At 43.2% G+C, this 11,660-nt stretch overlaps 1 protein-coding gene across 1 annotated transcript; it reads left to right on the forward strand.

Moving 5' to 3' along the window:
• The first annotated feature begins 3,589 nt into the window (after positions 1-3,589).
• LOC140878254 (uncharacterized) lies at positions 3,590-7,865 on the forward strand. The gene is made up of 4 exons (XM_073281854.1): positions 3,590-3,709; positions 3,797-6,168; positions 6,269-7,313; positions 7,395-7,865. Exons 1-4 carry the CDS (start codon positions 3,590-3,592, stop codon positions 7,863-7,865), a joined length of 4,008 nt encoding a protein of 1,335 aa, XP_073137955.1.
• Positions 7,866-11,660: the final 3,795 nt, after the last annotated feature.

Below are 11,660 nucleotides of genomic sequence, written 5' to 3' on the forward strand. Positions count from 1 at the left end.
AAATTGCACTAGACCAGACATATCTTTTGCAGTAAATTTATTGGCAAGATTCAGTTCATGTCCAACGAAGAGGCACTGGAACGGAATTAAACATATATTCCGTTATTTACGAGGAACGACGGATTTGGGACTTTTGTATCCAAAAGATACAAATCAGAGAATAATTGGTTATGCTGAAGCTGGATACTTATCTGATCCACATAAGGCACGTTCCCAAACCGGATATGTATTTACTCGTGGAGGCACTGCAATCTCTTGGCGATCACAGAAACAAACACTTGTTACAACTTCATCAAATCATGCCGAGATTATTACACTACATGAAGCAAGCCGTGAATGTGTCTGGCTTAAATCAATGACTCGGCATATCCAAACTTCTTGCGGATTATCAGTGGACAAGAATCCAATCACACTGTATGAAGATAATGCCGCATGTGTTGCCCAAATGAAAGAAGGATACATCAAAAGTGACAGAACTAAACATATTCCTCCTAAATTCTTTGCATACACTCAAGAGCTGGAGAAGAATAAAGATATTGATATCTGTTACATTCAATCAAGTGAGAACTCATCCGATCTCTTCACAAAGGCACTTCCCACGGCGATATTCAGAAAACACATTTATAATATTGGGATGCGCAATCTACGAAATATGTGAAGAATCATTCATGTTGACATCAGGGGGAGTTTACGTGGCTGCACTCTTTTTTCCTTACTATGGTTTTTTGTCCCAATGGGTTTTTCCTAGTAAGGTTTTTAACGAGGCAGTATACAACACGTAATGGAGATAGTCATTCTATCATGATCATCATCACAAGGGGGAGTGTTGAAAATATATATAAATATATATTATTATTTATTGTTGAATGTTGAAGGTTGAAAGTTGAAAATTGAGTTGTAAAATATTGAAAATTAGTGTGTGATGATGTAATTAATGATGTATTAATTTTTGACTAATCTCCAATTGAGATCTATAAATAGGTCTCTCCATTTGTGTAGAAAAACACAATTGTGAAGAGAGAAAAATTTTATAAAGTGTAGAATTTGATAAATTTTGAGTTTTTGAGTTTTTACTTTTTACCGTAAATTTTTACTTTTTCACAACATAAAGGAGTACATATGTGATTTTTTTTTATTTTTTGAGTCATACATATGTGAAATTTTATATTATGATTATTTGATGCAGAGTTACTTTAATTTACATGGTTAATTAATATTTTTTTGTTTTGTGACTTTGATGTAAAAATATGTTATGCTATTTTCATTAAATCGAGGGTGCGTTCCCATTTATTTATAAAATTACAAGACATATTATATAAGATATTGCTACATCATTTGACATTACTTTTTCTATCTCTATTTAAAACAATATATATCTCTATAAAAAAAATTATATGAAACTATATCTTCTCACGCGGGGAATACTTTTCAAACCCCAAAAACTTGAAGGAAAAAAAAATTAAAAAGCTCCTAATTTTCCGAATCCTGCCTTTTAAAAGTTGTTTTAAGAACAAATATTATATAAATATTTTTAGAGTTAAATGATAATATTTTTTGATTTTCATCATTGCATTCAATTCTAAAAACATAAAAACAAAAACACATCTTAAATATTCTTTAAAAACTATAATTGGATAACACTTTTTTACAAATGTTTTTAAAAAATGTTTTACAAAAAGCTTGTCAAAACACATTTTAAAATTTTCACTTATAAAACACTCAAAATATTTTTTAAATACTTGTCTAAATGGAGACTAAATGTTTAAATTTGTTTGGAGGCAATAGACGAGGCTGATATTGTTATTTGGGGAAATAATTTCAGATTGTTTTAAAATCCTATATGAAAATTTTAATGTTCTGTTGTGTTAATTACATATTAAAATATATAATACATTAATAATATGGAATCTAAAGTCAAGGGATTTTATTGGGCATGAAGCTTGCTTAATGGTCTTGACCGGCCATTTCCTTCTTCAATTTTTGAATAAACATAAGTTGCCTCATTAATGAAGAGAATATGCAAATTACTAATTAACACCTCATTGCACCAAAAAGAAAGAAAGAGTCTGCATGATGATAAATATATTGTTTGCAAACAACTCATCTTCTTAAATTAGCGAGAAATTAGTACTTGACGTACGTCAAATAATATATCATAATAAATTAAATCAAGAAACCAAATATATTGCATGGTATATAGGTTCTGTCTGGACATTTATTTAAAAATATTTTTAATGTTTTATAACTTATAAGTGAAATAAATTTAAAATATGTGTTTGGATAAGATTTTTGTAAAATGTTTTTGAAAAATATCTAATATTTTAATCTATCTAATATATATATATATTATATTATTATATTATATTTATTATTATTTATTATAAATAAACTACTTTCAATTATGAAATTCTTTGTGTACCCTTCAAAGTTCAAACTACCAGGATTCAGCTTTGTTTCTCTATGACCTGGGTTGTCATTTCCTTTTTATTAATTAATATTTTTCCTTCTTCTTAATAACATGTAATTAATTACTATCTATTAATACAAGGCCTCATTTATTTGCTTCTGTTTCTTTCCTTCTGATTTTCCCATGCTTTTACCATTGTAGTACTGTCCGATAGGTTATTGATATCCGGAGGAGGAAACCACCTCAGCTCATGGATGACCCTAATATAAAAGGAACATTACTAATCAACCAGAACTGGTTCAGGAGCTCATCTTGTGAGCTCAACCAAGCTCCTCCACCATCACCTCCAGCTCGGGTCGGGAGCTCAGCCAAGCTCCTCCACCATCACCTTCAGCTCGGGTCGTGAGCTCAGCTCGGGAGCTCAGCCAAGCTCCTCCACCATCACCTCCAGCTCGGGTCAGGAGCTCAACTCGGGAGCTCGGAAGCTCAACCAAGCTCCTCCACCGTCACCTCCAGCTCGGGTTGGGAGCTCAGCCAAGCTCCTCCACCATCATTTTCAGCTCGGGTCGGGAGCTCTGGAGTTCATCTCAGCCCCGATGTCAGTAGGGAGTTAGCTTAGTAGAGGGGTTGGACAACCTTGATGAGCTAGCTAAGATGTTAGGATCAGTGTTCAGGTTGAGTTCAGGGGTTCAGCAATAACTCACTCATCCCTTTTTCATATGACCCCAGGGAGAGCAGCAGTATAGTGTCCTCATGATGATAGTTCAGCTCAGATTAAGTGTATTGTTATTTCCTTTGTCAGACAAGATTCGGGCGAGATCTCAGCCTAAATATTCGGGATTGTGATCCCGGGATTCGCGGATTCTTGATAAGGAAGGTAGGCGCTAAATCCGGAGCTCTCTCCTATAAATACCAGGTTCACTTTCATTATTTAGATCCTAATTTTTCACTCGTGTGCACACACCACTCTCTATATTTCGCTATCCTAGCATCTGACTTGAGCATTGGAGAGGATACGACGGAACACCTTCCGGCCCCCCCTTAACACTCTTGACTAGTGATTTCAGGTCAGCAGCAGTTCGTATTTTGTTGAAGGAGTTTCATCAGCTCATCCAAGGAGATCACGTTATTGAGGTAGATCAATTGGCGCCGTCTGGGGGAATTTCAAGCTAAGGCGTAGATATGGCAGGAAGAGGAAGAGGAAGGGGAAGAGGGAATGTGGCGGACATGATTGTGGATCAGCTCAGTCAGTTCATCACTCAAACGGTGCAAGCGGCCATGGGTCAGAATCCACCTCCACTCGTAGGTCAGCCAAACCCAATGGATGCAATGTGGGAAGAGATCAGGAGACTGGGTCGGTAAGTCGGTGGTCGGCCTGGGCCTATACAGAGGGAAAGCCCTTTTGCTCGGGCTATTCTAGATGAAGAACTCCCTACAAATTTTAAGCAGCCTACTTTAGGGGAGTATGACGGGAGCTCAGATCCGGAGGAGCATTTGGGGAGATTTGAAAATGCAGCCCTGTTGCATAGATATTCAGATGCAATTAAATGTCGGGTCTTCCTCACTACTCTGGTGAGATCAGCTCAGCAATGGTTCAACCTTTTACAGCCTGGTAGCATTCGAAGTTTCAATGACTTCAGCTCAGCTTTTCTACACCAATATGCGAGTAGCAAGATATATCTGAAGACTTTCCTCAGTTTGTTCAATATGAAGCAATCTGAGGTGGAACCATTGCGGGAGTATGTTCAACGCTTCAATACAGCAGCTCTAGAAGTGCCCGCTGCCACTGCTGACACTTTGGTTAACTCTTTCACTCAAGGGTTGAGAGGAGGAGAGTTTTTCAGATCCTTGGTCAAGAAGCCTCCTTTGACTTATGATGAGCTCCTTAGTCGAGCTGAGAAGTACGTGAATTTGGAGGATGCACAGAGGCAGAGGAGACAGGAAGGAACGTCTGGGAGCAAGCCCAGTGCCAAGGTGGGAGCAAAGGCAGATGGGAAGACAGAAGGAGGAAGGAAGAGGGTTGCAGAAGAGATGAACAGGGTCAAAGGACCCTACCCCTATGTACCACTCTCAGTAAGCCTGGAGAAGGCAATGCAAGTATGTGAGGATAGGCGAGCACTTGTGAGGCCCCGTAATGCTGAGAAAGGCCCGCGGTTACCGCCATCTGACAAGTTTTGCGATTTTCATCAGGAGTATGGGCATATCACCAATGATTGTCAGAGGCTAGGTAAGGAGGTTCAAAGGATCATGTATGATGACCCTCGAATCAGAGCTGAGCTGACTCGAAGGGCAAATCCTCCTCGCCAAGGCCGAGCTCCTCAATGGAGGAATCAGGAAAATGAAGTGAGGGGAAATCAACCTGATCATCAAAGAAGAGCTCCGCGAAATGGTCAGGAAGACAGAGTTGAGCAAATTGCAAATCACCCTCATAGGGGCATGATCAATATGATTTCAGGAGGCACTACAGATGGAGATTCAGGAAGGGCTCGCAAAGCTCACGGGCGCAGATTAGAAAATTTGGAGGTAAATTCTCAACTCAGCTGTCCTACTGATCCGAACATCAGTTTTGGAAGGGAAGATTTAAAGGATGTGGTGGTTCCTCATAATGATCCCTTATTGGTCACCTTGACCATAGCCAATTATGATGTGGCTCGCATCTTTGTTGATACTGGTAGCTCAGTGAACATTATCTTCACAGAAACCCTTGACCAAATGAAATTGGAAGGATTTGAGTTGGACCCAATCACCACGGAGTTGTATGGGTTCACAGGTCATGCTTTGCAACCGTTGGGACAAATAGTGCTCCCGTTATCTCTTGGAAATGGAGAGCATAGGGTAACCAAAATGGCCTGCTTCACGGTGGTGGATGCACCATCCTCTTTCAATGGAATATTGGGGCGCCCTGCCCTGAGTGATTTCCGAGCCGTGGCATCTACCTATCATCAGAAGTTGAAGTTCCCAAGTGGAAGAGAAGTGGGGGTCGTTCGGGGTGATCAAAAGGCATCTCGGTTGTGCTATGTGAATGAGGTAAAGATTGATGCAAAGAAGAAGCGTAGGGAGGTAGGAATGGTCTCAGTAGGTCGGACACCGAGGGTGTTTGGACGGAAAGTGCTTCTGGTGTCTGAAGAAGGTCATGAGAAGGTGGAGTTAAGCCCGGGAGCTCAGGTCGTTAAATTAGCTGTTGACCTCAGCCCGTCGGTGAGGCAAAGCTTGGTTGATTGCTTGAAGAAGAACAAAGACGTTTTTGCTTGGTCTATATCAGAGCTCACAGGGGTTAGTGCAGAAATCATGGTTCATCGACTCAACATTTTTGCGGGAGCAAGGCCGATAAAGCAGAAGAAGAGACACTTTGGACCTGAAAAGGATAAAGTTATTAAGAAGGAGGTTGATGAGCTCCTTAGGGCAGGTCACATTAGGGAAGTACAGTTCCCTACTTGGTTGTCGAATGTGGTCCTTGTCCCTAAGAGTTCAGGCAAGTGGAGGATGTGTGTTGATTTTCGAGACTTAAACAAGGCGTGCCCAAAATATTGCTATCCCCTGCCTCGAATTGATCAGTTGGTTGACTCTACAGTAGGTCATCAATATTTGTGCTTCATGGATGCATATCAAGGGTACCACCAAATTCTTTTGGCAGAGGAAGATCAAGATAAAGTAAGTTTCACCACCTCTCATGGAACTTTCTGTTACAGAGTGATGCCTTTTGGTTTAAATAATGCAGGGCTACTTATCAGAGACTCATGGACAGAGTGTTCGCTTCCCAGGTAGGGAGAAATGTTGAAGTTTATGTGGATGATATCCTGGTAAAGTCTAAAGATGATGAGGGTTTGATTACTGACTTGAAGGAGACCATTGCCACCTCAGGTCTTACGGAATAAAGCTCAATCCTGAGAAATGTGTGTTTGGAGTAAGAGGAGGCAAGTTTTTGGGATACATGGTTACTGAAAGGGGAATTGAGGCTAACCCGGAGAAAGTGCAAGCTATCCGATCCATGTCTCATCCTAGAAATCTGCAGGAAGTTCAAAGGTTGGCAGGAAGGATAGCGTCTCTATCTTGGTTCATATCCCGATCAGCTCATAGAAGTTTACCTTTCTTCAGGGTTCTTCGGAGAGCTAAGAAGTTTGAGTGGGATGCTGAATGCGGGAAGGCATTTGATGACCTAAAAAGCTATTTAGCTGAACTCCCTGTGTTGGCTAAGGCAACTCCTGGGGAACCGTTGTACATCTATTTATCAGCTATGGAAGGGGCAGTCAGCTCAGTACTTATTAGGCAGGAGGGAGCAGCTCAACACCCTATCTACTTCTTCTCACATGCCCTTAAGGGTGCAGAACTCCGGTATTCGGAGGTGGAAAAGCTAGCGTTGGCCTTGGTTATGATAGCAAGGAAGCTCAGACCTTACTTTCTATCACATCCTATTGTGGTGCTGACCAACAGCCCCATTGGGAGGATATTGACTCGAGTTGATATTTCGGAAAGATTGGTGAAATGGACTACGGAGCTCAATGAGTATGACATCCAGTATGAACCAAGGTCAGCCATTAAGGCTCAGGCGTTGGCTGATTTCCTGGCCGAAACGAGACATGTGGGAGCAGAGGATTTGTGGAAAGTATATGTTGATGGCTCTTCTAATAATGAAGGATGTGGAGTGGGGGTATTTTTGATCTCCCCTCGTGGAGATGAGATTAGGTTGGCAGTTAGGTTGGATTTTCGAGCTTCTAATAACGAGGCAGAGTATGAGGCTGTGTTAATCGGCCTCCGAGCAGCTAAGCAAGCTGGGGCAGCTCGGGTGCATCTCTACTCTGATTCACAGTTAGTAGCTCAGCAGGTGAATGGAACGTATGAAGTCAAAAATGAGAAGTTGAAGGAATACATGAGGGCGATAGAGGAAGCTCGGGGTCTCTTTGATGAGGTAATGTTTGAAAAAATTCCGAGGGAGAGCAATGAAAAAGCAGATTATCTTGCCAAGATGGCTAGCTCACTTCATAACTAGAAGAACAGAGAGGTAGTCGTGCTAGTGGAATTAACACCTTCTACTGAGCTCACACCATTAGCTCAGGAAGAGAGTGATTGGAGAAGAGAGCTCTTGGAGTACATGGAGAAGGGCGAATTACCCAAGGATCCAAAGAAGGCATATCGGTTGAAACAGAGGAGTCTCCGCTTTGTGATGGTGGAGGGAGTTCTTTATAAGAGGTCATTTTCTGGACCTCTTCTCAAGTGTTTAGGCCCTAAGGAAGCTCATTATGTCTTGAAGGAGATACACGAGGGATGTTGTGGAAATCACTTGGGGTCTTATTCTCTAGCCCGTAAGGTTCTCTTAGCGGAATATTTTTGGCCTACTATTTTGAAAGGTGTCATAGCTTTGGTGACTTCTTGTGACAGTTGTCAGCGACATAGCAGACTTCGGCATCAGCCAGCAGCGTTAATGAAAGGAATCGTGGCAGCGTGTCCTTTCGATCAGTGAAAAATGGATATTATGGGTCCCTTCCCTCCAGCTCCAGCTCAGAAAAAATTCTTGTTGGTCGCTATTGATTACTTCTCTAAGTGGGTGGAGGCGGAGGCCTTGGCTCGAATTACTGAAGGGTAAGTGCTGAAATTTCTATGGAAGAATATAGTATGCAGATTTGGGGTACCTAGGAAGCTTATTTCTAATAATGGAAGACAATTTTAAGGAGCTCGGGTGCAAGCATGGTGTAAAGAGATGAAGATCCAACAGCACTTCACCTCTGTCCATTATCCCCAAAGCAATGGCCAGGTGGAAGTTACTAACCGATCCTTAGTACAAAGTTTGAAGACACGCTTGGGAAAGGCCCAGGAAAATTGGGTGGAAGAGCTCCCTAGCGTGTTATGGTCATATCGTACTACGCCAAAAATTGGGACCGGAGAAACTCCATTTAGCCTAGTTTATGGAAATGAGGCGGTCTTGCCAGCAGAAATTGGGGAAGAGTCGGCTCGGGTCATTTTCTACGATGAGAAGAATGGAGAAAAGAGAATGGAAGACTTAGACTTCTTCGATGAAAAGAGAGAAGGTGCTGCCATCAGAATGGAGGCGTACAAGAATAGGATAGCTCGGTCCTATAATCTTCGGGTGCGCAGGAAAGGCTTCCAGGTAGGAGATTTGGTGCTGATAAAAGTTCAGGAGGGGGCTATAGGGAAGCTCGACCCTAAATGGGAAGGACCGTACAAGGTGGTGATGAGGCTCAGTTCGGATGCTTACTACTTGGAAGATTCAAAGGGGAAGATGCTGAAGAGGCCTTGGAGTGCTTACAATTTACGCAAATATTATTCTTAAATATTGCAAGAAAAATTTTCCTTTCAGTTGTAATTCATGCAGGCTACATTTTACTTTTATCTATAAGCAGTTGCTCTTTTGAAAATATTGATGTAGACATGCCTCAGCTCAGCACCTTAGTCACGCCTTTTAGGCCCCTGACTTTGGTTCAGCTCATCGCCTTAGTCATGCCTCTTAGGCCCCTGACTTTGGTTCAGATCATCACCTTAGTCACGCCTTTTAGGCCCCTGACTTTGGTTCAGCTCATCACCTTAGTCACGCCTCTTAGGCCCCTGGCTTTGGTTCAGCTCATCACCTTAGTCACGCCTCTTAGGCCCCTGGCTTTGGTTCAGCTCATCACCTTAGTCACGCCTCTTAGGCCCCTGGCTTTGGTTCAGCTCATCACCTTAGTCACGCCTCTTAGACCCCTGGCTTTGGTTCAGCTCATCACCTTAGTCACGCCTCTTAGGCCCCTGGCTTTGGTTCAGCTCATCACCTTAGTCACGCCTCTTAGACCCTTGACTTTGGCTCAGCTCATTACCTTAGTCACATTTTAACTGGAACACATCTAGTACTTGGCACATCAACCAGTACAGGTCGGGAGATCATTCAAGCTTTCGAGCAACATAAGCCAGGTCAGGTCGGGAGTTCATTCAAGTTCTCGGGTAACATCAGTCAGGGCAGGTCGGGAGCTCATGCAAGCTCTCGGGCAACATCAGTCAGGTCAGGTCGGAAGTTCATTCAAGCTTTCGGATAACATAAGCCAGGTCAGGTCGGGAGTTCATTCAAGCTCTCGGGTAACATACATCAAGTCACATCGGGAGCTCGGCCAAGACTCCCCGGCATATTTACCAGCTCGGCTCGGGAGCTCAGCTCAGCTCGGGAGTTCAGCTCAGCTCATCACCTTTGGGAGTTGGTTAATTTTTAAGTATTTATCTTGCCTCCCTTCAGGAGCTCAGCTCAGCTCACCTTTGGATGTTAGTTTATTTTTAAGTATGTATCTTGATCCTCTCAAGGAGCTCAGCTCGGCTCAACACTTTCGGGTGTTGGTTTATTTTTAAATGATTATTATTCCTCCCCTTAGGGAGCTTAGCTCGGCCACCTAGAGCTCAGCTAAGCTCAACGCCTTTTGAGTGTTAGTTTATTTTAAGTGTTAATTTTGCCTCCCTCTAAGGAGCTTAGCTCATTTTAAGGTGTTAGTAATCGCAACTCAAATTGTGATAACCTAAAAGAATAATAATATAACTGAGCTTGCATAATCTGACAAAAATCTAAGTGTTTACATCAGCAATTACAAAAATTAATTTTCATTCTCCCCTTCACCCTCGCCTCCCTCGGCCTCAGCCTCGTTCTCCTTGGCTGCCTCTCCTGAGGTGAGGGAGAGGGAAAATTCATCCAAGTCTAGAAAATCTACTGGGATCCCTTCAGGAGGATAACCTGCTGCCCTGAACTGCTGAGTACAACCCTCGAACCCTTTGGATAGGTAGCCATAGGCTTGGACAGCAACCTCATCCATAAACTCGTCCGACTTTAGGAAGCTTTCTTTGAAGCCTTCAGCTCCTTTGGTCAGCTCGGTTTGGGATAGCTCTAGCTCTTGAAGGGCTTGAGAAAGCTGATCCTGGGAGCCTTTAAGTTCACCCTGCAGGGCTTCCTTCTGCACCTCAGAGACTCAGAGGTCGTTCAGCTGCTTCAGCTGGTCAGCCTGGAAGCCCATCTGCATCTCCTCCATTTGGGCTCGGAGATTGGCCACCTCCTTTTCATGACCAAGCTTGGCGTCCTCCGCTAACTGATTAAGCTCAGCAAAATGAGCTTCGTAACCTCGGGTATCCTTGGAAAATTGCTTGCGAGCCATGGAAGCTCAGAGGGACATCTCAGCGTTCAGGACGGCGGCCTAAGAAATAAAAAGAATAAGTAAATGAGAACATAAAAGAGGAACATGAAATAATGGAGAAGTGAAAGTTACCTCAGCAGAGGTAGTGTTAGAGTGCTGCATCAGTTCAGCCCATCCAAGGCTCTTCACATAATCGGCGTCATCCTGGGAGATCATATCTCGGAGGACTGATCCGGCCGTTGGAGTAGGGCCGACCCCCACGATGCGCAGAGCATCGTGGTACATTTCAAAGAAATTGGTCCTGCATCGGACCACGGGAGTCTGAGGTTTATCCGCCCTGAACTGGCGGAGGGGCACCACCTCAGGAATAGAGGACTTCCCAGAGTCCAGCTCTACCACTTCAGGGCGAGGGCTGGATGTGGCCCGCATTTTTGAGCCCTTAGAGCGAGGGGCAGAAGGCTCGGACTTACTAGCAGCTCAGGGTAAAGGGGCTTTAGGCTTGGCGGAGCTCCCTTCAGTCCTGCTCCCAGGGGGGGCAGCCGTTCTCTTCTTCTCCAGCATTCTTTTCATGGCAGCGTCCATGACTCTTTTTTCTATATATATAAGAAAGAAGAGAGGTCAGTTCAGGAAATAGTGATAGCAATATGGCTAACATGTTGGAGCAAGGGCGGGGGAAGGGCCATACCTAAATTTCCTCGGACCGAGACATCGGTCGAGCTGAGCCCATGGTGGCAGAGCAGATCTTCTGCCAGAAGGGCAGAAGTATCAAAGCACCTTCCCCCTATAGCCCTTTGGGCTCCAGTAAACAATTCTCCTTGACGGAAGCCCGGGGCGGGAACAGGTAGGAGGGGGAGAGCATCCCTCCAAGTTGAGCATATATCCCAATCATCGGAGGGATGAACAAAAAAGAAAGAGTTTTTCCAATTTTTGTTAGAGCTGGGAGAGCCCTTAAAAAACTTGCAATTAGGTCGGCAAGAAAAGTAGAAGGGGCCCTCCTCAGAACGTTTGGGAAGTAAAAAATTACAAATAGTAAAACAATTTACGTCATAGCCTAAAGTCCTAAAGAGGACAACGAAACTACACAGAGTGCGAAAGGAATTAGGAGTGAACTGCCCTAAATGAAGCTCATAGTAACGGCTGAGCTATTGAAAAATGAG

This window comes from Henckelia pumila, chromosome 2, assembly GCF_033568475.1.
Source record: "Henckelia pumila isolate YLH828 chromosome 2, ASM3356847v2, whole genome shotgun sequence".
NCBI classification, from domain to species: domain Eukaryota; kingdom Viridiplantae; phylum Streptophyta; class Magnoliopsida; order Lamiales; family Gesneriaceae; genus Henckelia; species Henckelia pumila.